We start from the raw sequence: 24,143 nt of genomic DNA, 5'->3' as shown, positions 1-24,143 counted from the left end.
GCCAAGACCTTTTGTTTGGTAGCCAATAATCGCAATTTGCCAGCTACAAATTATGTAGCTCTGTACATCCATTGCGTTTTAAAACTGAAATGCTTTTAAAAATGAGACAAATATTGCAGTTTGAATATTGCATCACAATTTCTCTTTTTTTAGGTGGCGCCTTATTCAAAATTAATGCAAAACTTAAAAAAAAACAATAAAATTACAAAAAAAGGTGTTATTAGTGTAGAAGGTTTTTTTTAACTAAGTTAGTGTAGAAGGTTTTTTTTAACTAAGGTGGTCGTATAACGGAACTCCCGTCGCCGACGCGCCGTCCCTTCGCGGTCGCTACAATGCCATCAGTGACGGAACATTCGTCATATATGACGTCACAAAGCTCGACAAAGGAAACGTGACGTGTCGTCCGGACAACGGTTACGGTTCGGCGCCCTCGGCATCGGCTTTTCTGGTCGTACAATGTAAGAAAATCAACTTTCCATCTATTTTTAAGTTTATTTTAAATGATTAAAGGTATCTTTTAATGTTGTGGTGAACAGAAGTGTGTTCGTACCTTTCCAGGTGAAAATAAATAATAGCAAAAAATATACGTAAATCGGTCTTAAAATATACCGAAAGGCAAAACTTGAAGCTCAAGCCTGCGTTAAAGTTGTAACTAAAGAGTAAAAGTCCTATTATTGTTGGCCAATGCCACTTCAGATTATCAAAATATGCATATTAAACGTTTTTTTCAGATTATAGTCTAGCTTAATAGTTTTTGTAAGGTCAAATGCTGTTGGAATGACAATAACACTGCATAGACGTAAACTAAATGCGAACGTAACTTACTTTTGAGTCAACTTATCACTTCGTTATGAAGTGGTCAATTTATAATTTTGACCACTTTAGAACGCAGTTATTTTTGGCCTTTTCGGGTTCAAAAGGCAACTTGTACGTAGTAAGGCTTCGCTGTGGCCATGTTAAAACAAAAAGGGCGCGAGGGGGAAATTTTGAGGTGAAAAGGTTTGCCACAATTTGTTGCGGTTGTGATTGGTCAATTTCGGTGTTGTTTTAATCTATGATGAAAGGTCTGCGCGCTAGCAATTGCTTCCGAAGCTTCTCGCCCGTGAAAACTTGGTGCCGTATGTTTTATTAAACTAAGAATAACATTTCCAAAGTTTTTCGCCAGTAAAAACTCAAATTACCCGACCACTATAATACAAGTCTGACTAGAAATGTTTTATAAATGTTACAGCAGTATTTGATGTACATAGCTTGTTACCTCGAAAAATGCGTAATTTATGAACATATTTAAAACTTTAATGACTGGCATTAACGGGACTTAAGTTACAAGTTAATTTAGTCCCTTTTCCTGACAAAATCTCTTTTTATTATAATACAAGTACAGTACGTATAGCTTCGGTCTTGAAGATAACAATTTCAAACCACAATGGAAATAAGTTACAACTTGGCTTAGTCACCACGCTAAACGTTATTTTTAAGACAATAAATAAAAAAACGCCAGACACCAAAGTATTTCGATAATGGCACACGTTGGGATTCAACAGAGAAGGATATTAGGCTTTTTATTGGCGCTTATTAGTTCTTCAGCGGAATCGACCGATATAATTTCGATTTGCTTGCTCCATCGATTGCTGTCTAATGTCACACATCAATCTCAATAAGAGCGCTTATTGCGTCGCCTCACGTAACAATACTGGCCTCTGTGACCGCATAAAGCTCCATGGCGGTGTGGCCAATTGAAGCTGACAGCGACAGTCGATATGAGACTGCTTTCATAATAAGATCTACTTTGATGCCTTTTGCTAGGCTCAAAAAAGTGTTTATAGAGCTGTCACACCGGGGTTGCCAGACGATTCTATTACGAAAGTTCATAGACATTCAAAGATTATTCAAAACCATTTATACATTTTCAAACACCTTAAAACAGCATAAATGCAGTGGCCAACACAATAACAAGTAGTTTTTAACTTTTGTGAACTACAACACTTGGAAACATATAACTTAAGCTGCATATAATATATATTGGAAGTCTCTGTGGCTATCCAACATAGTTAACTTTCGTTGACATGTAAAGTCTAAATGCGATTATTTCCCTATTTTACTCTTCTTTAGTTGCCATTATTGGGCTATGTGCAAGTGTATTTGTCTGGACATACATTACAATAAACACATATCTTGTGGGCACATTTATTACTTAATCAAAATAAATAAAGCAAAGGCGGTTTTATTATTTTCAAGTTAGAACTATATAATCTCCTTTGGCAACGTTTACCGCGTTTATCCAATTATTAGGTTCTGGTTACGCTACATACACTTCCTTGTAAGCACGTATCTCCTGTTTTGTAGGCATTTCCACTCAACACAAAATAGAAAAAAACACAGCTATACGTTGATGCAAAGTTAAGCAGCAATTAAAAGACCCCTCGACTTGGTGGCATACTTAGTTTACGTAGTTTCCAACATATACAAACTTATAGCATTTCAAAAAACAGCACCATAAACTGGCTTAACCATACATGGACTACCTTTAAAGATTGATATCAGTTTGGTAAATTGGAATCCTGGAAAGTTAACTATCAGAATTGTTTTGGGTACCAAATTAATTTTGGCCTTTTTTTTTCGGGAGCCATACTTTAATTTTTCAATTTTGCCAATTTTTCGTTCGTTTTTCGTTGCCTGCCTTCTAACCATAAATCGCTTCAACTACAGTTACTTCAAACGCTTTAAAAAGTTCGCTTTATCAATCATCGTTACAGACAAAACGAGAGGAATCAATTTATCGAATCAAAGTAAACGCCCACCTTTATTCCTCGTCCTTCTGACGGCCATTTAGACTCCTGTGACAGCTCTTTAAAACTGGGTCGAGGCTACGAAGTTTTTTCTTGACTTTTCCGAGGCAATGACGTCACTGAAAGTAAACGAGCGTTGTTACGTAACAATCGAAAATAATGATGACGGGCAGCAGTAACATCTTCTAAAAAAATAAATCGTTTCGCTTACAATTAGTGTCGACAATTTGAAAAGTTCTTCATTGTGTGTGGCCCATATTCCATGTAAGTGCAAAGCTATGATAAATTGCTTTATTAAAACATATTTCAAGTTGAATAAGCGCGTTTGAACAAAGGTGCACAGCTGTAACACATATAAAAGGCCTTAATTTCCCGGTGAATATTTGTTGTACCCTAATTCTAACGTGTAAAAATTAGAGAAATTTAGCCAAACCAAAATAATAAAATACTAAACTGATGTTACCTTTATCCACAGCACAATTTCTGTTCATTTTATTATGACACCTAATAAAATATAAACAGCAAAGTAATCTCTAAACCGAAATTATAGTTCTCAAGTAAATAAAATTTCCCTTTAAATTGTGCTTTAGCGATCGTTAAACTCGGATTTTTGTAGACTGGAGGCACTCCAATATAACACTCATATGTCTTTATATTGTTGTGTTGTGTTAACAAAAATATTAATGTTCCACTTGTATGGCAAAACGGCAACTGGCATTTTGTAGTTTAGTGGTTTTAAAACTTGTCAGTAAAAACAGTCCGATAAAACAAGGTGTACTGCCACACACAGAGAGAGAATTTAACTGCGCGTTTTGTAAGCGATACACCTTAGAAAGACTGTAAGACTTTATTGCGGGTCATAAATATTTAATGAGGCTCCTAAAATCCGATTCCAGGTTGCTGGACAACTGGATTACGTAGCTTTGTCCTTGCTGTCCTGATGTTAGCCCTACGTGACAAATGATTGACTTTAATTAGTCACAGATAGGCCGGGTTGGTTTACAAACCTTTACGCAGAATTTTAAATCGTTTTTCGTTATATTTGGTGCTAATCTAACCTTTATCAGTGATTTTTTTGGTACCACTTTAGCATGGAAGCAACCTTAATCACAACTATTACCTCAGGAGAGTTTACATGATCATTTAAACCGATTAAAGCATGTTTTAGTTGTTTGACACAATATTGAGATTGCGATTTATTTGCACCATGTTTAAAAACAAAATTATTTGTAAAATATTTAAGTTCAAAACAATTTCCTCAAAATCTATTTAAAATCAGGTAACAAAATATCATGTTGCAAAAAATCATTGACTGCTTTCTTGTCCTACAGTTTAAATTCAAATCAGGTTTTGGTGAAAAAAATTTAAAAATAAAAATGGGAAGTCGCACAATCTGTTGTTGACAAAAATGTAACTCTTAAAAAACAACTCGAAATACACTAAAGCAAAAAATTGTAGGGCCAAAAACGTAAAGGTGTAAAAATGCAGAAATTAAATTATTACAACTTCCAATAAAAATAAAATTAAATGTCGACGCTAGGACCAGTAAAAAAAGTAGAAGTTCCGCATCTCTCTTCGTGTTTAAAATTTAATCCTAAAAACAATTGCTTTTGCAAACAGAAAACACCCAAACAGTCGAAATGTCGTCTAATTTCAGCGGCCCGTATCCGATTTCGCGATGTTGATTAATTATTCAGGCCCATCAAGTGTCCTGCCGCAACTTTAACCTCAAGACCAAGACGAGAATTCTGCGGGAAATAAAGCGCATAAACCCGGCGTATTGTTAACCAGGAAGTCCAACCCGAAGTTTTTAACCGGCTTTTGCCGAAATCTGAACCGGTTTTTGTAAGATAAAACGGATTAGAACTGGAACTGACTATTTTAAAAAAGCGAAACCTTAACCTTCTAAGAAATCGGTTCACTCCAGCAAACAACTGGCATTTTACAGAGTCAAGTTACGAAATGTCGGAAATTTTATGACCTAAAATGTAAATTAAATAAAACGTTGATTACTTTATTTTTGAGATATTTCAATAATGAACTGCTGCAGTCTTTTAATAGTTCAAATACGACATAAATTTAATTTTTATTTTCCACATTTTATGACCCACATTGATAGGTTTAACACAACTCATATTGTATCCGAACCGGGACTTTATAAATCTGATTAGAAAGTAAATTTATCGAACCGGAGTTGAACCAGAACTTCTAAATTTCTCCAAATCAAAGCGGATTCCGACAAAAGATTGAAACCTAACCGAAAAAGTTAAACCGTTTGACTTCATGTTTTTAATCCACAGACGCGGCGTACGTAACTGGGATGCCCAGCATAGCTTACGCTGGACTCACGCTGCCTTTTAAGATGAGATGCAACGCAGAGGCTGAACCAGCTGTCAGCACTGTTACTTGGAGGAAGGGTGGACAAGTTATAATGGCACAACAGGTAAGAAAATAAAGTGGCCTTACATAAGTGTAGAGTGGATTCTGCTAACCTGTTTTGTTTTGTATACAGGACAATGTACTTAACTTTAACTGGTATGGTAAAATAACAAATCGACCAGTTAATTTATCCCTAGAACTAGAACTGCATGTAAATAAAATTATTTTGTATTTTGAAGAAAATTCACTCACTTGCAAGGTTATAAAAAACAACAAAAAATATTTTTGTAATGTGTTCACAGAATGGCGAACTAGCTACTTTGTCTGCTAAGATTCCATTTACTTTGGATGATTTTAGGGTGATCAGTAATAAAAGCCTATTAAGACAACTCCTCAAGTGTCCGTTACTTTACTGTAAATCCACGTCCAATGTACAATGTAGTTTGATTGTAAAATGTCTTAAAGCTGTTTATGATTTGACTTAAATTCGAAGTCATGGCCATGGACACAGATAACGTCCGCTATGTCTTATCAATCATTAAAATTGTATGTTTTTCCAACCACCGATGCTTAACTAAAATTTGAAACTATTGGTGGCAGTAGTTTGCGGTAACCTTGTGATTAAGTGTAAATTAACTTTAGTAAGATTCGAATCGGAGATCAAAGGTTTTCGCTTCCGTTTCTCCGAGCTACCTTGTAATTCTAGTGAGATTCAAACTCTTGCCGAAATGAACCCACATCGACTGTGATATTTACTTCGCCATATTGGTCACTTTGGGTGCTATATACGTAACTCGTTACGTACAAACGCGTCAATAGTGGTTAATTGACCTAACGTTGGGGCTCAAAATGGTTTTGTGGTCCTGGTGTGTGATATTTCCGACACAAATGCTATTAAAACTTTGCCTTTAATCGATTTATGCTTGTACGTGGCATTTAGAACGCGCATTAGCATATGCGGTTGGGCGGCTATGACACACGAATAAAACTAAGAAGGCTGTTAAAATATTAACTTTTTTCGAAAAATTCTCTATAAGTCTTTAACCTGATGTTGTTTACAACATTTGTGTTGGTCCATATTTTGTGAACGTTTGGAATTAACCTTAACATAATGGCTGGAGGTTGTAGTTAGACGTAGAACGAATATCTGGCCCATACAGAAGTAGATTGCAAGAATATCAAAGATGGTGTTAGACGTAGAATGAATATCTGGCCCATACAGAAGTAGATTGCAAGAATATCAAAGATAATATAGATGCAACCTACTTTTGATTGGGCTTTGATATTCTTACTAAGTCTAACCACAACATCCAATCAATATGCTCCAGAAATGTTTATAATCGAAATAATGTAAGGCTAAAGTGTTTCTGTTTTCTAGACGGACCGTTACGCTCCAAAGTAGATAAAATTTTGTGAAAAGTTTTCAAATAAATGTCATGCTAAAGAGTTAATGTTTTCCAGACGGACCGCGTATACGTGGACAGCGATCAAGTCCTTGTAATCAGAGAAGTCCAATACATAGATGAAGGCCAGTACACGTGCACACCTTACAACATACTGGGGACATCAGGAGAGTCATCTAAGATCAGATTGGTGGCCAAGCAACCACCCAGGTTCACCCTGGAACCCCAGGAAAGCTACGAAGTGGAGATTGGGACCGCCCTGAGGGTGAATTGTGTGGGTGAAGGGGATCCACCGCCAAGCACGTACTGGAGAAAGGTGAGGGTTTGTTGGAACGATATTCTGTTTAATTATTAGTCTTCGTTTTAAACCATACGATGCATTTTAAACGAGACACATTACACATCAAGATAAAATGGTCATGTGATAGCCAAAAAATATTAGCCTACAAGACTGGAAAAAGGTGAGGGTTGGTTTGATCGATATTTTTACAATTTTTTTGTACAAAAATATCTTTAAGTGGGATTTAGCAAATTTAGAATTAAAAAAATGATGGTAAAATTAATCTAAGTACGTACTAGAGAAAGGTGAGGATTCTTTGATCGATATTTTGTTTATTTAAAATTTTTATCTTAGGTATATAAAGTCGTTTTTCCGGGCTTACGTGAGATTAAAAAATTAGAGCTACACTTTTATTAAAATTGTCCAAAAGATTTAAAACGTCACACACGTTATTTTCTGATGAACAAAATAAATGGGTACGCATGTAAGAAATATCACCCCCGTAGCGGCCTTCGATTTAACCTAATCAACATTTACAGCAAAGTGAACCGTTACCTAAACCTTGCTCACTACATCTGCTAAATTAAACCTGAATAACTACTTTTCAACACGTTTTCTAATTGAAAACAATTTAATCGTTTACGAGTTATAAGCAATATTTACAGAACATCCTTAGCTAATTTGCTTATTACATTGGGTAATCCTACACTGCGATAATAACCAACCTACAATCGTAAAAAACTTAACGTCTATAACTCAACACAGGTGTCATCCGAAGGGGAACTACCAAACGAGCGAGTATTTTGGGAAGAAGGGAACCTGACTATCTCAAGTGTGTCGAAAGAAGACTTCGGCTTGTGGCAATGCGTCGTGTCCAACGCTGTGGCTGACGTCATGCGTGACGTCATGATATACGTCAAGTGTGAGTAACGTTAAACGAGTTTAAATCCGTGTTACAACAGTTTAGATTAGAGCGCCGGTTGAAATGGTAAGTTGCGTGTTTAAATCTTACAAAGACGATTCGTTATTTAGTCATTTGTTTTGCTATTTGAATGATTGAAAGGCGCATAGTTAGGACCCTAGACACAAAACATAAAATAAGTAAAAAGTTTAGGAATTGGGATGCCAATATTTATATTTATTTAGACGGCCGATTTTACATTGATTGAGATTAACACACACATGTAATAAATATCAAAGCCGTAGATAGCATTTTGTCAAGGTTTCAAATAAATTTTAAGATAATGGTTGGAGTTGTATTTAGAGGTACAATCAATATCAAATACATTAAAGTGTTTAATGTATTCTTCCAAACGATTTTCTTGTAACGTTAAACATTTAAATAACACACAATATGAACATTTGCAGATACGACCCCGCATAATGTGAAGAACGTGTCTGCGGTTACAACCCCAAACTCGGCCAACATAGAGTGGATACCTGGGTACGATGGAGGCTATCCACAGCACTTCATGATATGGTAAGGACTAGATAAAAAAGTATAAAAAGGCAGATAATTTTATTAAACATTGGCCGTGCCTATAGCATAATCAATGTCCGTTTATACACATCTTAATACTGACATACAGTTAAACCTTTTAATTATTCTAGGGGTGATTTAGGAGTGAAACATAAAGCTTTTTTTAGACACGATAATAGAAATATATACAATATCTATTAACCTTAGGAACATTAACATTTAGTTAGAAACTGTAGGAATATCGATGCCTATATAGAAGTTTTTAACATTTTTTAGGTTTCAAATAACTCTTTATCCGCTTTCAACATAAACATCTTATTGTCCTAGTAGATTCAGGCCGTGCATATAGCACGAGTTATGGCCGTACACAAGAACTTAATGCTGACTTTTAGTTAGACGTTTACATTTACAATAAGGGGGATTTGACTTGGGTGTTAAATGACATTACGTAACAGGCAAAATCACAGAACAAATTAATACACTGACTATTAATATTGGTATTTTTAAAAGGTTAAGCGAAGAATGCCTTTTACTAAATTTATTTATTTTCGTTGATCAGTTATAAAACAGTAGGAATCTAGCGCTTGCACATATGTTCAGTTTTCTTAAAAAACAATTTGATTAAATCCTAGTCTGTTACCTTGCAAAATGAACACAGGTATCACATATTGTTGCATCTTCTGATTATTATATATAGACGTAACGATTTATTACACTTACATCCATTTTAATCATGTGATAAGGATTGTATTAATCCACTGCCAAGCCGTCTTTATTGCTGTGGCAATAACATTTGCGTATCACCACAATTAAAGCAGCCATGAGTAATACAGCTTAGTGCTTATCTCCCAATACGTGGGTGTTAAGAGTTTTAATGCGCTATTATATCTCTAAACTACTTCCTATCGATTTCCTTAGGTACAAGCGGGCGAGCATGGGCGACCACTCGTGGTCAACTGTGTACGCGGACGGCAGCCGCAAGAGCGCAGTAGTGAGTAAGTTGGAGCCAGAAACGGTTTACCAGTTTGCTATTCTGCCGGAAAACGTGCTCGGGAGTGGACCGTTCAGCAAAACCGCTACAGCGAAAACACAAGGTTAGTAAACAACGTTCAAATTTATTCGCAAAAAATCAAACATAACCTCTCCGAATGAATTTGTGTTTCATATCAGTTAATTAACCCAGAAAAAACAACTACCTCCAATCCAAAACAACAAGATAATCACAATTATTTATTACAAAGAAACTCAGTGACTGGTCAGAGGTTTTAAAATATTCTAAATAATAAAAAAACATTTGTGCACGTTTCCAAATTTACTTCTCGTCTGGTAATACCTCCTTCTTTAGCCAAGATTAGTTAACAATAAACCATAGACATTTGGTTGATCTTATCAAACAACGATTCATATTAACTTTTAAATATAATCTTTGAAGATAAACAAGAATTTCCGAACATTATCGACAATTACTAACACTTATTTCAACTTTTTGCAGTAATTCCCGTCAATTCTCCGAAGCTGGCGTCCGGCAACTCCATCGCGCCACCTAGCGACGTAAAGTACACGTTCAACGACCAAGGCCTGATCGTGTTGTCATGGCGACCGTCTGACGTCAGTGACCTCCACGGGATGCTGGGATACCTGGTGGAGTGCAGAGTCCTGGTGGATGTCAAGAGGATCCCTGCTCCGTCCAAGAGGAATGATGAAGAGGGAGAAAGACGTAGGAGGAGCGTTCAGCAGAGTAAGATGATGGAGATATTGGAAGGAGAGAAGATTTCATCCTCTATGGAAGATAAATTTAGAAGAGCGCTGGGGATGCAGAAAGTACCTGGGAGCAAAAGGTATTTAAAAGAAGCTAAAATAAGACTTTCTAAAGAAGGAAGAAGTTTTTCTAAAGAAGAAAGAAGTTTTTCCAAAGAAGAAGTTAAGAGCCTTTCACAAGAGGAGAGAAGGTTTTCAAAAGATGAAGATGAAAGTATTCTTGCAGAAGACGAAAAAATAATTCTTTCAAAAAAAAAAGTAAAACGGAGTCTTTCGAACAAAGAAGAGGTTTCATCCCTGCACCGAGTGATCCGGAGCGATCCGATCGCTGTGGAGAACAATCGGATGCAGATGCAGGATTACGACGGCTGGAGAATTCTTGCCGCTCTTCCCACAAACATCACGACCTACACCGTGGCAAAGGGCGACATCTCGCGGGAGAAGGTTTACGAGTTCCGCATCCTCGCGGTGTCGCCCTCGGCCTACAGCGCACCGAGCCAGGTGCTGGTTGTAGATACACGAGGTATGTGGCAGAAAGTAGTTTTAAAGACCGAAACGTTTTTTCAATTTATCATACAGTCTCTCGAAAAATAGCCTACCTTTGTAACTACAGCAGAGAATTAGAAATTAGAGGAAATATTTGCGGTCGTTTTCAATATCTCAGCATTCACGAAAAAAAAACATAAAAAAAAAACTATAGTAGGAGATAATAATAATAAGCCGCTATCTTTTTTGACCACTTAAGAATGGGCTACTTTCAATTACAACTTCACACATGTATAAATGTGATTTAAGTTCTGAAAACTCATTAGTTACATAAAAAAAATTTAAAAAGGTTTCTTTAAAAGAAAATTAATAAACGCCTAAAACAGTGTTGCCTTCCCAGTTCAATCTTACTAAATTAAAACTGCTTAAATTGCATCAGTGTTAGCTACAATGACAGTTGTTGAGACATATATTGAGCTTAAAAAGCAGTTTTAACCATGTCTCCCAATTTGTCCCTGCGGTGGGTTCATTTTTCTTTGAAAAGATTTTAACTGAAGGCCTTGGCTGCAAAACAGGCCGCTAAGTTTATCAAATCCAAAAAAGCTGTAATCCTTAAGTTAAGTTTGTATTTATTCACAGGCATGGCATCTTACGACGTGTTACTTTCACCGAGTACTGCAAGTGCAGGTGCAATAGCTGGCATTGTGGTCGGATGCATTGCAGTGATCGTACTGCTCACAATAGCCGCTATCTACTGCCGAAGTAGAAACAACTCACCGAAATGTAAGTTGGGTTCGATGTTATACAACTACATAAGAGAATTTTGACTATGGATACCCCATTATATCGGTTTGGAGCCGATACCCGATGCCAGGTAACGGTATCGGAACTCGTCCGATACTATGGTAGTATCGGTGCCGATACGATACCAAACCAATTACAGCATCCATGTTTTGCGACACAACGTAGAGTTTTCTTGCTTACAATGAACATTTATGCATTGTGCGTAATTCTTAGACTTATTTATTGTACAAGAAAAGTGTTTGTGAACTGTTAGTGTTTTTGTTGACAGAAAACTAACATTAAGTACCTAATTATAGCCTAAATCTAAAGTTCGGGTTTAAGTTCCAATCTTTACGATATGTTATCGTCGACTTGCTGTTAAAAAGCATTTACATTTCTAACTGGGGAATATTTACTGTTAGATTTTGAATTCATTTATTAAGATATGTTGCAGAATTTATGATGAAACGTTTAAAAATTACGACACTATTTTTTGAATGAAAACTAAATAGAGAAAATAAAAAAAATTGGTTTAAAATGAATTAGTTAAATGCACTAGTTACTACGTTTTTAAACTATGACCAAACCCAACAATTATAAATTTCCTAAAATTATACATAGTTAAAGGCATTTTTATTTATAGTAATGGTTCTTCGTAACTGAAACAGACTCGGGACTTATTTGCAAAGATTAGTGGCAAAATATTTGTGTTTCTACCGATCCTTGGTGTTTTGTAACTGAAATAGTTCTAATTAGGGCTGTGGAAGTTTTACCAGGTCTGGCAAACATCTTTAATTATTTGCTTATAACTTTGCTGGAGAGCGCTGTATAACAATACAACAGACGGTTGCGGGATTAACGTTAAATCAACAAGAGCGTGGCATCCCTGGTAGAAACTGCTGGTAACTTAACAAAAAATCGAAAGACAGACCTAGACAGATAATCGCTCGCGTCAACATATGGTGTCTGCTGGCAGAAATATATAGGAGTTAAAACAAGCAACTTGAAATCAAAACAAGATTTGTTGACCAAGGAATTCAACCTGTAGGAAATTAAAATCTAAAGATAGTTTTGTTTTGTTAACAGTTCTTCAAAGGACAAGTTACATTGCAGAGGAAGGAACAGAAAGGTATGCTTTGTTACAAGTGTTTGTTTTTTCATTTTAATGAAAACAGAAAAACCGAAGTATATCCCACTACATATAAACCAACACTGGCATATATAAATTCAATGACACATGTTGTACTGCTGATTTAGGAATTTTAGATAATATCGGATCGGAGCCGATACCCGATACTAGGGTGGTATCGGCGCAGATCCGATATCTTTTTGATGTCGAAACTTCAGCAATATTTTCCACTTACATAAGGTAAATCAACAAGTTTAACAAGTTAATTTAACCAAGCCTATTAAACTAAACCAACTTTTGACCTAATAACCTGGAAAACGTGCATTTTTGCCTTTTTATAGTAATGACGTCATTGTATCGGTTCGTGTGGCAATACTTGTCGTGAAAAAAATATATATTTTTTTTTCGTGAAAAATAAGGGTATAGGAATGTAATACAAAGCATGGGACATCGCTAGTGCTGATGCCTTTGCGACAAAAAAGTTCAACCATTTTGTTAAACCGAGAGTTTGGTCCATTTACGCGCGAACGGGTTTACGACATTAAATTACACACATGTTGCCAAAGCCGAGCGTAAGAACACAACCGCATTGCCACTATGTACGATCAATGGGCGGTAGGCCGAATCGAATCGTAGAACCTTTAGGGATTTTGTAAGTTCCGCTGCGCACTTGCAAAGCAAATTATCGACGTTTGTTGGAAGGCAGGGCTTTACTGGGCGAAGGTAATTAGGTGCGTCTATCGTGGAACGAGAAAAATCAATATTTACAACGTAGTAATGCATGTCTTGCGAGTGTAAACACGATGTTTTAGATTTGGAATATAAATACAATATGCACTAGTAATAATTAATTAATTGAAAAAATAGCATTTTTTCAGTAAAAGCATTGTGTTGGGTCTAATCAAAATCAATTTCATTATAAGGCATATCTAAACTCAATGGTGTTTTAGATTTATAGAACAAACACACTATGCGCAATAATTAATGTATATCTTTGTTGTTTTTTTGAAATGTTACAAGATATTGTATCTTTAGAAAAGCCATGTCAGATACTTAAGTGTATAAATGGTTTCATACCCCTATTATTATTTTGGCATATTTGTTCTTCAAATTTAAAAAAGGAAACACGTTTGAAGGCAAACTAAATTCACTTAGGCGGCTTGTATAGGTTGCCGAAACGTTGGTTAACAATTACAATTACCAGAGGAGCTGTTTCTGATTTATATTACCATGCCTGGTAGCAACAGTTTATATATTAAATTCACTTAAATCGAAGGGCATTTCAAAAGTTGGGCCAATGTATCACCAGAAAAGCCAGATCACAGATATACACATGTGTTTCAATGCGTTAATTTCGTTCAAATATTGTCCGTTTTTCAAAACTTTTGTTCCAATTTGTTAACAACGTTGTTATTTTTGCCATATTTGTTCTTTCAATTTAGGAAATACGTATGAATGGTAACGGAATTTACCAAAATCGAGATCAAAATGTAGGCCATTGTATCTTCAGAAAGCCAGATCACAGTTGAACACATGTGTTTAAATACGTTAATATCTTTCAACTATATTGTCCGTTTTTGTCTCGGCAATGCCCTACAAAAACAGCTTGCACATATAGTAAGACATACCAACAAAAAACATAGCGCTAAACCATAAAAGGGCGAGGTGCCAACAAATAAGAGAGGCGTCCTTAAGAAATCCGATTAGCTCTTGCGATTCTATCTGCTATGCGGATATAACACTCAGCAGCGCGCCACTATGATCGATTAAATTCGAGGTGACGCTGGCCATATGTATTCCAGCTTTTCGTGGTGGAAAAGCGTTAGAGAGGCCCACGACTGATAAAGGGCTTTTATGGTCGGTCTGCTACAACGAATAAGACGCGCGAATCGATTATGATTGCTTCCAATGTCTCGTAGCCTTTAAAGGACTCGGAAATGGTTTATACTGCACTCCTAGGAGCTGTAGGCGTCTAATTTTGAGTTTTAAGAGCGATGGGCAGGTTTAAGTGGTGTGAGTGCTTTAATTGGGAAATAAGTCCGTCTGTAGAGCAGGGTTAATTATGCTGTATTTGCAATATTAATTTCTAAATTGTTTATTAGTAAAATCAGAAAATGTTATTTCACAAAACAACTTTAATTTTTTAATTTTCCGCCAATAGCTAATGATACTTTTAATGTAAAGTAAAGATTATGTTTAAAGATTATTATGTCTGTATGTTTAACAGTATTTTGTTTTTAAGATTATTGCGAAAATCATATTATCATTTATGAGTTCAGAGCATCAAAAAATAGGACTATTGTAAAAACCAAAAAATTAAATAATCTTATTTGTAAGACTTGTGCAAACATTGGCCTGCGAATTATATACTTGAATAACACGAGTGATGAACCGAAAACGTGCTTTACCGAAAATATTCACAATGTTTTGGAGCAAAACCTTTAACATTGTGGATTAATCAGCCAGAAAACGCAAAATTTTGGGCTTAAATCTAATTTGGCAGCGCACAAATTAGGCTGTTGCACCACAAGGCTAAACAACGTGGCTATTTATGGCACGCCAATTAGGCTTTTTGCTGGCACCGTTTTGACGTACTTGAAACAACCTTAAATTAACCACGACGCACTTACACAAAAGATTTGAACCCAACGTTTCACCACGCGAACTTGAACTATTCCACAAAGCGTATTTAGCGAAACCATCTGTTAGTAATTGCCGGTCTACAGAAAACCAGAAACTTGCCGAGCTTTCGATTGACTTAGCGCACCTCTTTGTAACGCCTTGTTGACATTGGCCGCCGCTATTTGCTTTGGCGTTTCGCGTGCGGCGGCTACTATTGTCTTGACACTAATTAATCGACTATTACGCCTTGGTTTGTAGGGCGTGCTGTGTAGTAGGAGAGAAAGAGAGTGCGCTATATAAGACTTTGAGCGCTAGAACGAGTTGGCATTTAAGTGAGAAGGTGTCTTTCTGTACACGTGTGGTTTAAAAAGCCGCTGTATAAGTTAGCGCCATTTGTTATACATTTTGTGTAAAAAGTTTTGGTTTTGAATATTTTTTCTTTGTATTTTTACTTGAAATTGAAGGATGTCAGTTGCTTTTCGAAAGCTAAGAAGGCAAGTATACGAAAGCGTATAGCAGTGTTTATTTTAAGTCGTAAAAGTATTGGGTTAAACAGTCGAGATCTTGTCATTTTGTGGCTTACTGATATTTTTGCAACACCCATTTTCTACCATTAATAAACATATACAAAACAGAAGACTGTATGTAATGGATACTAGGCTTCTATTCTTTTGTACGAATTAAAATCCGTACTTTTATTAAGTAAACCTACTGAATATGCGAAGAATAATAAAGGCTTTACTTTTTTGATCAATAGACATATTTTGCCTGTGAATATTCGACCCATAAATACTTATAGTGAAATATTTCAACCAAAAAATCTCTAAAGATTTCGTTTAAACACGATCATAGATATAACGAAACGAAATTATTTCATATTAATGTGACGTAATCAATCAAGCAGTTCTAATGCAATGGCCCTTCAGAATATAGCATCTGTAAACTTAACATAATCAACTTACTTACGGTGGTGATTCTGTTTCTTTGCAGCTTTCTTGGCTCTCCGAAATCCAAGCAGGATTTGGTGAAGCAATCGCCGCAAAAATCAAGCGAGGGTTCGTCACTGAAAGGTAAGAAGTCAACATTAGGGTTTTAAATGTATAACCAGTGTTTTTTTAAGGTGTTTTGCCGAAACGGTCCCCCGAATTTCCTAAGCGGTTTTCCAAATTTTGGACTTGCAACTTTTTGGTATTTAAATGAAACACTTGCGGTCTCTTAAAACTACTAAGCGGTCACCCAAACCAAACCTTAAAAAAAACGGTGTATGACGAAATGCAATTACGCTACTGGTTGTTGTGTTAATTAAACAAATACAGCTTAACGCTTAATAAATCTGAAAAAGGTTTAATTTACACCCGGCTTAACACGGTTTAATTTATTCCCCGGGTTAAAAAATGACTACACACGGCGAAAAAACATTTACGAAAAGGTAATATTTATAAAAATAAACTTACTTAAGGTCTTATATTACTTCAGGCCTTTAGGGTTTTTAAACCCGTGATACAGCTGTGCATGCTCTTTGCTCAAACATAAATGATTGCATAACTACTGCCTCGTTTAGAGCGCATGTATTGATTGAGATTTGATAATACTGCAAAGGTACTTTTCTGTATATTTGGAAAAACATACTTTAGGCGATGGAGTAATGCTGGTAGAAGGGACATTAAAACGCTGAGAAATATATTTGAGTATTTTTATTTAAATTTTAAGATTAGGAAGACACTGTTTTAACACCTGCATATGTGCTTTGGTGGTTTTTAATAATATTCCAATAAAATATTCCAGTGGGAATAAGGCTGAATAGAATTATAATGAAGGCAGCTTTGCGTTGAATGATGATTGGCAGCGAAATAACACTTTGACAAAGTTCCTGACAAAAGTCGAATAAAATGCGAGCGAAATGAATAATTTATTTCCGAATTTGCCATTCCTTTCAACTTCTAAAACTGGCAATTACAGGGAATGTTTGAGCAGTTGGCCTGAAAGGATTTGCAACATTAGGTTGGTGTGGTGCAGCTTTGAGTAGAGAATCGCGTTTATTTTATAATTTCATTTTGTAATGACTATACTGCTGCTGCCAGGCATTGTATCAATTGTAAAATTGTTCTTTCGCTAATATTTTGTTTTATTATTTTCATTTTTATTTTTATATTAATATTAAAAAAATTAAAATTAAAATACTGTCGGAAGAAAAATTTTACAATTCATTTTAAATATGTTTTATTTGTGTAGAATATAAAGGTTTCATCTGATGTTTAAAAATCAGATGGATTGCATAATTTATATAAATGTAGAAATGGATTGCATAATTTATATAGATGTAGACTGCTGTTAGCTTAGATGTGAGAAAAGCTAGACATTTCGAAAATTTGTCTTGCTTAGACAAAAAAAGATTTGGTCCGCAAAAAAACAGCAAATACTGAATAACTTACTAGCCAGGCTAAGTGAACGGCTGAACGCATACAGGAATTAAAATTCAATAATTTTGTTCATAAGAAAAATTTGCATACAATAAAATGTCACAGAAACATATTTTTGCTAAAAACAAAATTTTAGCATTTGTTTGTTAGATTGACAGATTATAAAAATTAAAAACAGAAAAAATACATTTTTATCAAAAAACACACTTTTTCTGTGTTATTTTAACTGTCTACAATCTACATACAAGAGCTGAAAAGAATATTGTCGTATTTTTATATGTCGTTAATCAACGTAGTCCACTTTCTTGCAGTGTCTTTCGTGAAAACAACAACAGAAAAAGACGGTGGGACAAAAGGCAAAGACGGGATGATGCGAAAAATTAGAAGCAAACTTTCGCGAACCAAGAGCTTGAACGAAAACAAGCAAGCTTACATCACCGTGAAACGATCAAAGAGTTTATCCCAAGGTGAGTAGAATACTAACTACAAATCACAAATTATAAAGGCTAAGCTAACCTGATAGTTTTGAATCTTACATTTCAAATTAATATTTTGCTTTTTTAGAGGCTATATGCTTATAATTTTCCCAAGGTAAAAAGTACCAGGGTAGACTAAGCACGGTTTGATAATAAATTGCAAAGCTAAAAAGTCGGCTAAATCGACATCATCGTGATTAAGACGTTTCGATACGAACTTGCATCATCTTCGGTTAATATCAAGCTAAAAGTACCCTTGCATTACTTTTGAACAATCATTTAAAGTCAGTAATTTTTGTTTATTTTGGCTTAAAACGAGTTAGAAAATTATGCCGCTTTAAAATTGATCGCTTTTGAGTCAGGCAAAACCGATTGCTTTGGTTTGAAATGACTAGTGTCAATAGTAACAATTATCTTAAGTACATATTTCGCTTTGTAGGAAATCAAGCCTCGAAAGTAAAACCAATCAAGAGATCAGCGGACGGGAAATTCCACCCGGACGATTCCAGCTCGTCTTCATCTAACGAGCCGCGACGCAGCGACACCCTGCGGTCGGTGCAGTCGGCGAATCGTGGCCACCAGGGGCAGGCTTTACGCAAACTGAGACCAGTCAGTGACTCGTTTCTTCCACGAGAACTGCAGCGATTTAGAGGACCCAGTGTCACTTGCATCAAGGAAGATGAAGAGGCGGAGGATGAAGACGGACCTTCTCTGGAGATCGACTGCAGCAGGAGCGACATTGAAGTAAGATACCTGCCTCACTGCTCCGATGTTTCCTCCGGGAGCAATCGGACTCTTTCTCCACGGAAGAGCAACCTCAATTCTCCGGGGAACTTCACAAAGAGCACCATCTCGCTTCCGCAACATCACGGGAGCAGAGCGGAGATGAGAATGCGAGCAACATCTTTCTGCGACACTCCTCCGATCGAGAAGATGCTCCACAACCAGCAACATCCACATTTCGGATCCATGGATCGCGCAAACGTGCAAAGATCTTCCGGATTCAGGAACACTCCTCCAATTGATCCAAGGTATCCACCTGCAGAGTACGTTTTCCTCAAAGATCTTGGACTCTCGTGTCCTGGGACTCCCGGAAGCGAGGGTCCCGGTTCAAGGTGTTTTAGCCCCTTCATGGATCCAATGATGTCCTCCCACAATCCGACTCCTGCTGATCCTCCGAAGATAAAGTATCACCAGCACGTGGGCATCCCTGGAGGACACTATCACCTCTCTCCAAGAGCGAGTCCGGCGGATATCCAGCAACAAAATCAACATCAGCAGGAGGATGTTTTAAAGAGGAGCCAGGAGCCGGCAAAAAACGATCCACGAACATTTAGAGGCAGGAAGATGGAAGAACAAAAGACCATGACTCTCCCTCCCATCCGAGAGACAGGGATCGCTCCGAGATGCAAACCTCTTAATCTTACCCCTTCACACGAAAACGCCAGGAAGAAGCAAGCATCCCGAATCCATTCCCTGCCTTCATTCGCAACTCACTCCAATTCGATGCCTTCCCTTTCTCCGAGAGCGATCGGTGAGCGAGCTCCTTCCATTACGGACCAAAGATGCGCCTCCGAGGACCTCCTGAACGCTGGGGAGGACACGGACTCGGAGCTGAGATGCAGCTTTACCTCCGGAAGCGCGAGCACCGTCCGAAGGCTCCCGTCTAAGGAGAGCAACCTAAATGTGATGGAAGATAGGCTCGGCATACAAGGTTGGTTTTAAATGATTAAATGTTTAAGTAAAATTCTCAACATTAAAGGTGGTTTTGAGTCATGATTTCAACCCTTCTTAAGAGTCAAATTTAAATATTTAGTTCTCGGAAGTCAATTAACGCTTCAAATAACGTTTAAATTGTGGTTTAAATACAATGTGCAATCAAATAATAACAGAAACAAAAATAATGTTGCTAACATAGTCTTACAACACATGGAGATGGAAGTATAAGAGAATTTTTGCCCCAGATAAACGGCGTGGTTTGGATTGATATCTACATAAAATTGTCTGAACTTGTTTCTAATCCAACTTCTTTTGTTGAGTAACATGTTGATTAAGCAGCAGAGTAAATATACATTTATATGGAACAGTAATTGAAGTTCAACTTTTACATTAGAGCCTCTACAATCAACTGTACAACAAAAACAACTTCGCCGAAACAGCAACAGCTCCGTTTTCACGCCCACCGCCTCTGACGTCAGCTCCAGTGACGTCACGTCGACGCTACGTGACGTCACCGGGAGTGACGTAACAATGCCCGAGCAGTCAAGCGGGTACGAGAGCCAGAATACGTCATCGGATATATCGTCTTTCACGGTTCATCATGACGCTCATGATAAGCTACAGCTTTTCATTCACGATTCATCCTCGCACCATCACGATCATGTGCACGACGCTCACGGCGTGAGGAATAGCGACGCGTCGTCCGTCGAGTCTAGGTTGGCTTTCACATTCATTTGTGGCTGTTTGTTTGTGCTTTAAACGTTCTGTGTGCTTTCGTCACTGGTCAGCAATGCTATGGTGCTTTTATTTTGCTTTTTACCTTTTTTAAGTCAACAAAGGAACATCTTTAGTGGCATTTTTGCAAATCAAGATAAAATCACCCATTTGACATTTGCACGTTCGCACGGCTGCATTGCTTATGTTCACGTGGGCTAGACTGATATGCATCATTTATATTAGGGTAAAAAAGTGTTTGGAAATTGTATGAAATTTTGTGCAAACATGGGCTTCCAAATGTAAACTGTCATTAATTTAGTAGAAATGAGGAAAAAAATATAACTTGGCTTAACTGGTAGCTCGGTAATGTTAGGTATGAATAGTTATACTGTGTAAGCAATTTTAAATAACACTATGTTTAAGGCGTTATAATTTGGATGCTTGTGACTTCACAGCAAGTAAACCTTTTTTACCTTCTTAGGTCGAGACGTGATAATTCCTCCGTGGACGACAAGTACGAATGGGATTCGGAATCAGCGATGGAGTCAGAAATTTTGGAAGCTCTCAAACACTTCGGAAGCCACAAGCGAAGCGGGCCTGTGTCACAAGTAAGTAAAACATTGTAAAAGTACTTATCGAAATAGTAGCTTTGATACAGCAACGTTTTTCGTTGCATCGATATGTTACTAGAAAGAGACCTAAAGTACTTCAAACCCTTATAAACTAATAATACCGTAGTTCTCTTTGAGACACGCCTGTAACAAGTATACAAGGTTTAAAGTATGGTTAGAAGTCTGCAAAGTTAATGAAAACGCACTGAACACTATCGCAATGACTATTTGGTATGTCGTTTTCCGGAAACGTGTGAATTGAGGATTTATGTGTTTGTAATCAATGTTTGGAAACGTATTAAACAACGTCGTCCTGTCTTTTGCGTAAAAGTTAATGAATTGTCCTAAACTCGAGTTTTCGTGCTTGGAGAGACGCTATTATAAAAACGTCATCAATTAAAGGGCCATCCTTTCGTATATATTTTATTGCAAATTTAAGTTATTAATACTTTTATTTTATTCTGTTTTTAGGATTTGCTAGCTGAGCTGGCCAAGCTCGGAGTGAGCCCAGATTCGATAGGACTTTCGCAAGCCGAAGCGGAGTTGCTTAATTTAGGCGAAGGAAATCAAGAAGCGTCACCCAAACACCCGGTAAGCATAATCCCCATAGAACGCCATCAAGAGGGGTGCTTATACACCAACGTCAGTGTGCAGAAATAACATAGTTTGCTTTCTCACCTATTTGCTTAAAAAAGATGCATCGCAAAACAAGAAATATCTTCGTCGTTTGATATTGGTGTCTTGTATATTTACTTACATTGAAAAAGAGACACCTCTTATGGCTGCCTCAATTCCTAATACTTTAATCAAATTTACTGTTAAAGTAGTCAACTCGAAGTAGTACTCTTTTTCGCACATGTTTTTTTCCAACATAGACAACGCAAACATACAACTTTGACAATTTAAGTTGCACTGTCAGCCCCGGGCATCATCACACACTTATATGTGTGTTTTATATCTAATGATTTTACATTAAAACTTCTTTTTATTACAGCGCGCCCAATCTTGTGGATTATTGGAGGTACCATCGCAAAACTCAACCTACGCAAGAGCCAACATTGAAAAAAGGTAAGAACCTAGTAAATTAATCCTTCTAAACATCGCTATGCAACACGTCTAACAACGCAGTATGAAACGAATCTAAAATTAAGTTAAGCTACAAAGACGACAAACGATCGTTTATAAATTCTTTATAAACAATTCAAAATACAGCTTAACTAAACAATAAGAGAAGATTAAAGCAATCCAAACGAAGCTAACACAAATAACTTTAAGTAGCAATAAAAAAAATAAAAAAAAGTCATTTTATATCTCCCAGCCATGATTTATTTATCCAGCAAATACAACATTTTTTTAATGTGAATTAAACTGCCACAGAACAAAACGTAGCTTAAGGTTGAAATTCCGAGTCAGAAAATTTGTAGATATGTAACCTCTGTTTGTGTTTTAAGCGTTAATTCTTGCAATGAAATTTAGTGTAATTTAAGTCACAAACAATTGGTTGAGAACATTTTACGTTACTTTTACGTCAATTTTACTAAATATTTGTATTTGAAGCTTCAAATATCTGACAAGATCAGAATTATTGGTAGCTCATATAGAAACGACTCGTAATAAGCTTTTTATAAAAATTGATAAAAATTTATGAAAAATATAAAAAAGTATTTTTACATTTATAAAAAAGGCCTTTTTAAAAAAAAAATTGCCAGGTTTTCTTTTAATTAAAGGTTTTCGAATCACAAGTATATCCCTTCCTATTACTTGGCTTAAACGACAGATTTCGAACGGAATCTAAAGTTCATAATTTGTTACTGGTTTATATCGGATTATCGTTTTTAGGCGTTACAACTTTGAATATAATTTAATTATCATTTCAGATGTGCGGCACTAAAGGAAGAATACCTAGAGTATCAAAGGCAACAAGCTGGTAGCGACGGTGACACTGAAAAATTGTAGTTTGCGTTACTTCTTCTATATTATCGTTCTCACAAGTTTCCTTCGTACTTTATCGCCACTCTATTGTTATCGTTATTATGCAACACAGCGCTATTTTCTTAGAATAAACTAAAAAACATTTGGAATTGGTGTTGTGGTGATAATTGCGCACTGTGAGCCTGGCGTAATAAGACAAGAAATGAATACTAAGTCTAAAAACTCATGTGCTGAATTTTCTTTCGAACTACAGAATCTGCCTGAATCCGAATTGTGAAAAACAAACGATTCTGGTTGCATATCAAGATTAAAAGATTAAACTAAGTACATAACTTAGTAAACCAAATATCAGTTTGTTTGGATGTTATACGATAAATATATAAAAAAAACTCATGTTTTAAGGAGCAGAGATTTAGCTTGAACAAACATAAAAATTTCTGTTTTAATAAATTCATATCGAATTGGTGAATTTTAAAAGTAACCTAACATGTTCAATATTTTTATTACTTTTTTTTACGCTTTGTTTACTTGGTGACATGCTTAGTAGTGGTCTACAAGAAAATACTGGTTCCAAAACAGTTTGGATATATATATAGTTGCACACTAGATATTAGAAGCGGGTTTTTAGAACTCGTCATGAAAAACACGGATTCAGTCTTTTCGAAAAAACAAAATTAACGAGAAAAGGTAGATCTCACAGAAGCAGTTGTAAAATAATGAATTTGCTGGTTTTTACTATTAAGATAAAGCGAGCATAAGAATAGGAAAATGTATTGCTATGCAGCCAGCTGGTTTAAATGTTTGTGTACATGGCTCCCTAAAAATAACATTGAACCAAGCCTACAATCTCAAAATGCACCAAAGCGAAGCATGCAGCTCGAACTTTAATCGTGTAATGTTCTCCTAACTTAGCCAGCAATCAGACTTTTATTTTTATTTTTCTTAAAAAAGTCTGATTGCTGGCTAAGCTTGATTGATTGCAGTGATGTGTAAACAAATCTGATTGATATCTTGTTTCCTTCCGGAGATATTACACGATGAAATGTCGAGCTGTGTGCTTCCCTTTGGCCCAATAGGCCCAGTGAAATATGGAGTCCGCATGTATTTGGAGTCATATCACGCCAATCACACCATAAATTGCTGCTGTCATTAGAAGCAG

General features: G+C 36.4%; 1 protein-coding gene across 1 annotated transcript in view; it reads left to right on the top strand.

Moving 5' to 3' along the window:
* LOC146141182 (uncharacterized) overlaps positions 1-23,093 on the top strand; it is a 39,994-nt gene extending 16,901 nt beyond the window's left edge. Inside the window, exons 5-21 of the mRNA XM_083392839.1 lie at positions 277-458; positions 5,090-5,232; positions 6,630-6,887; positions 7,617-7,773; positions 8,220-8,331; positions 9,250-9,425; positions 9,824-10,612; positions 11,215-11,358; positions 12,445-12,487; positions 16,043-16,179; positions 17,841-17,996; positions 18,445-19,719; positions 20,119-20,440; positions 20,923-21,049; positions 21,524-21,643; positions 22,047-22,120; positions 22,930-23,093. Of these exons, the coding sequence (XP_083248965.1) occupies positions 277-458; positions 5,090-5,232; positions 6,630-6,887; positions 7,617-7,773; positions 8,220-8,331; positions 9,250-9,425; positions 9,824-10,612; positions 11,215-11,358; positions 12,445-12,487; positions 16,043-16,179; positions 17,841-17,996; positions 18,445-19,719; positions 20,119-20,440; positions 20,923-21,049; positions 21,524-21,643; positions 22,047-22,120; positions 22,930-23,008 (4,294 nt within the window). The 3' untranslated portion in view covers positions 23,009-23,093. The remainder of the gene's footprint in view (positions 1-276; positions 459-5,089; positions 5,233-6,629; positions 6,888-7,616; positions 7,774-8,219; positions 8,332-9,249; positions 9,426-9,823; positions 10,613-11,214; positions 11,359-12,444; positions 12,488-16,042; positions 16,180-17,840; positions 17,997-18,444; positions 19,720-20,118; positions 20,441-20,922; positions 21,050-21,523; positions 21,644-22,046; positions 22,121-22,929) is intronic.
* Positions 23,094-24,143: the final 1,050 nt, after the last annotated feature.

This window comes from Ascidiella aspersa, chromosome 6 (assembly GCF_963924565.1).
Source record: "Ascidiella aspersa chromosome 6, kaAscAspe10.2, whole genome shotgun sequence".
NCBI classification, from domain to species: domain Eukaryota; kingdom Metazoa; phylum Chordata; class Ascidiacea; order Phlebobranchia; family Ascidiidae; genus Ascidiella; species Ascidiella aspersa.
This window is presented reverse-complemented; position numbering and strand designations above follow the sequence as displayed.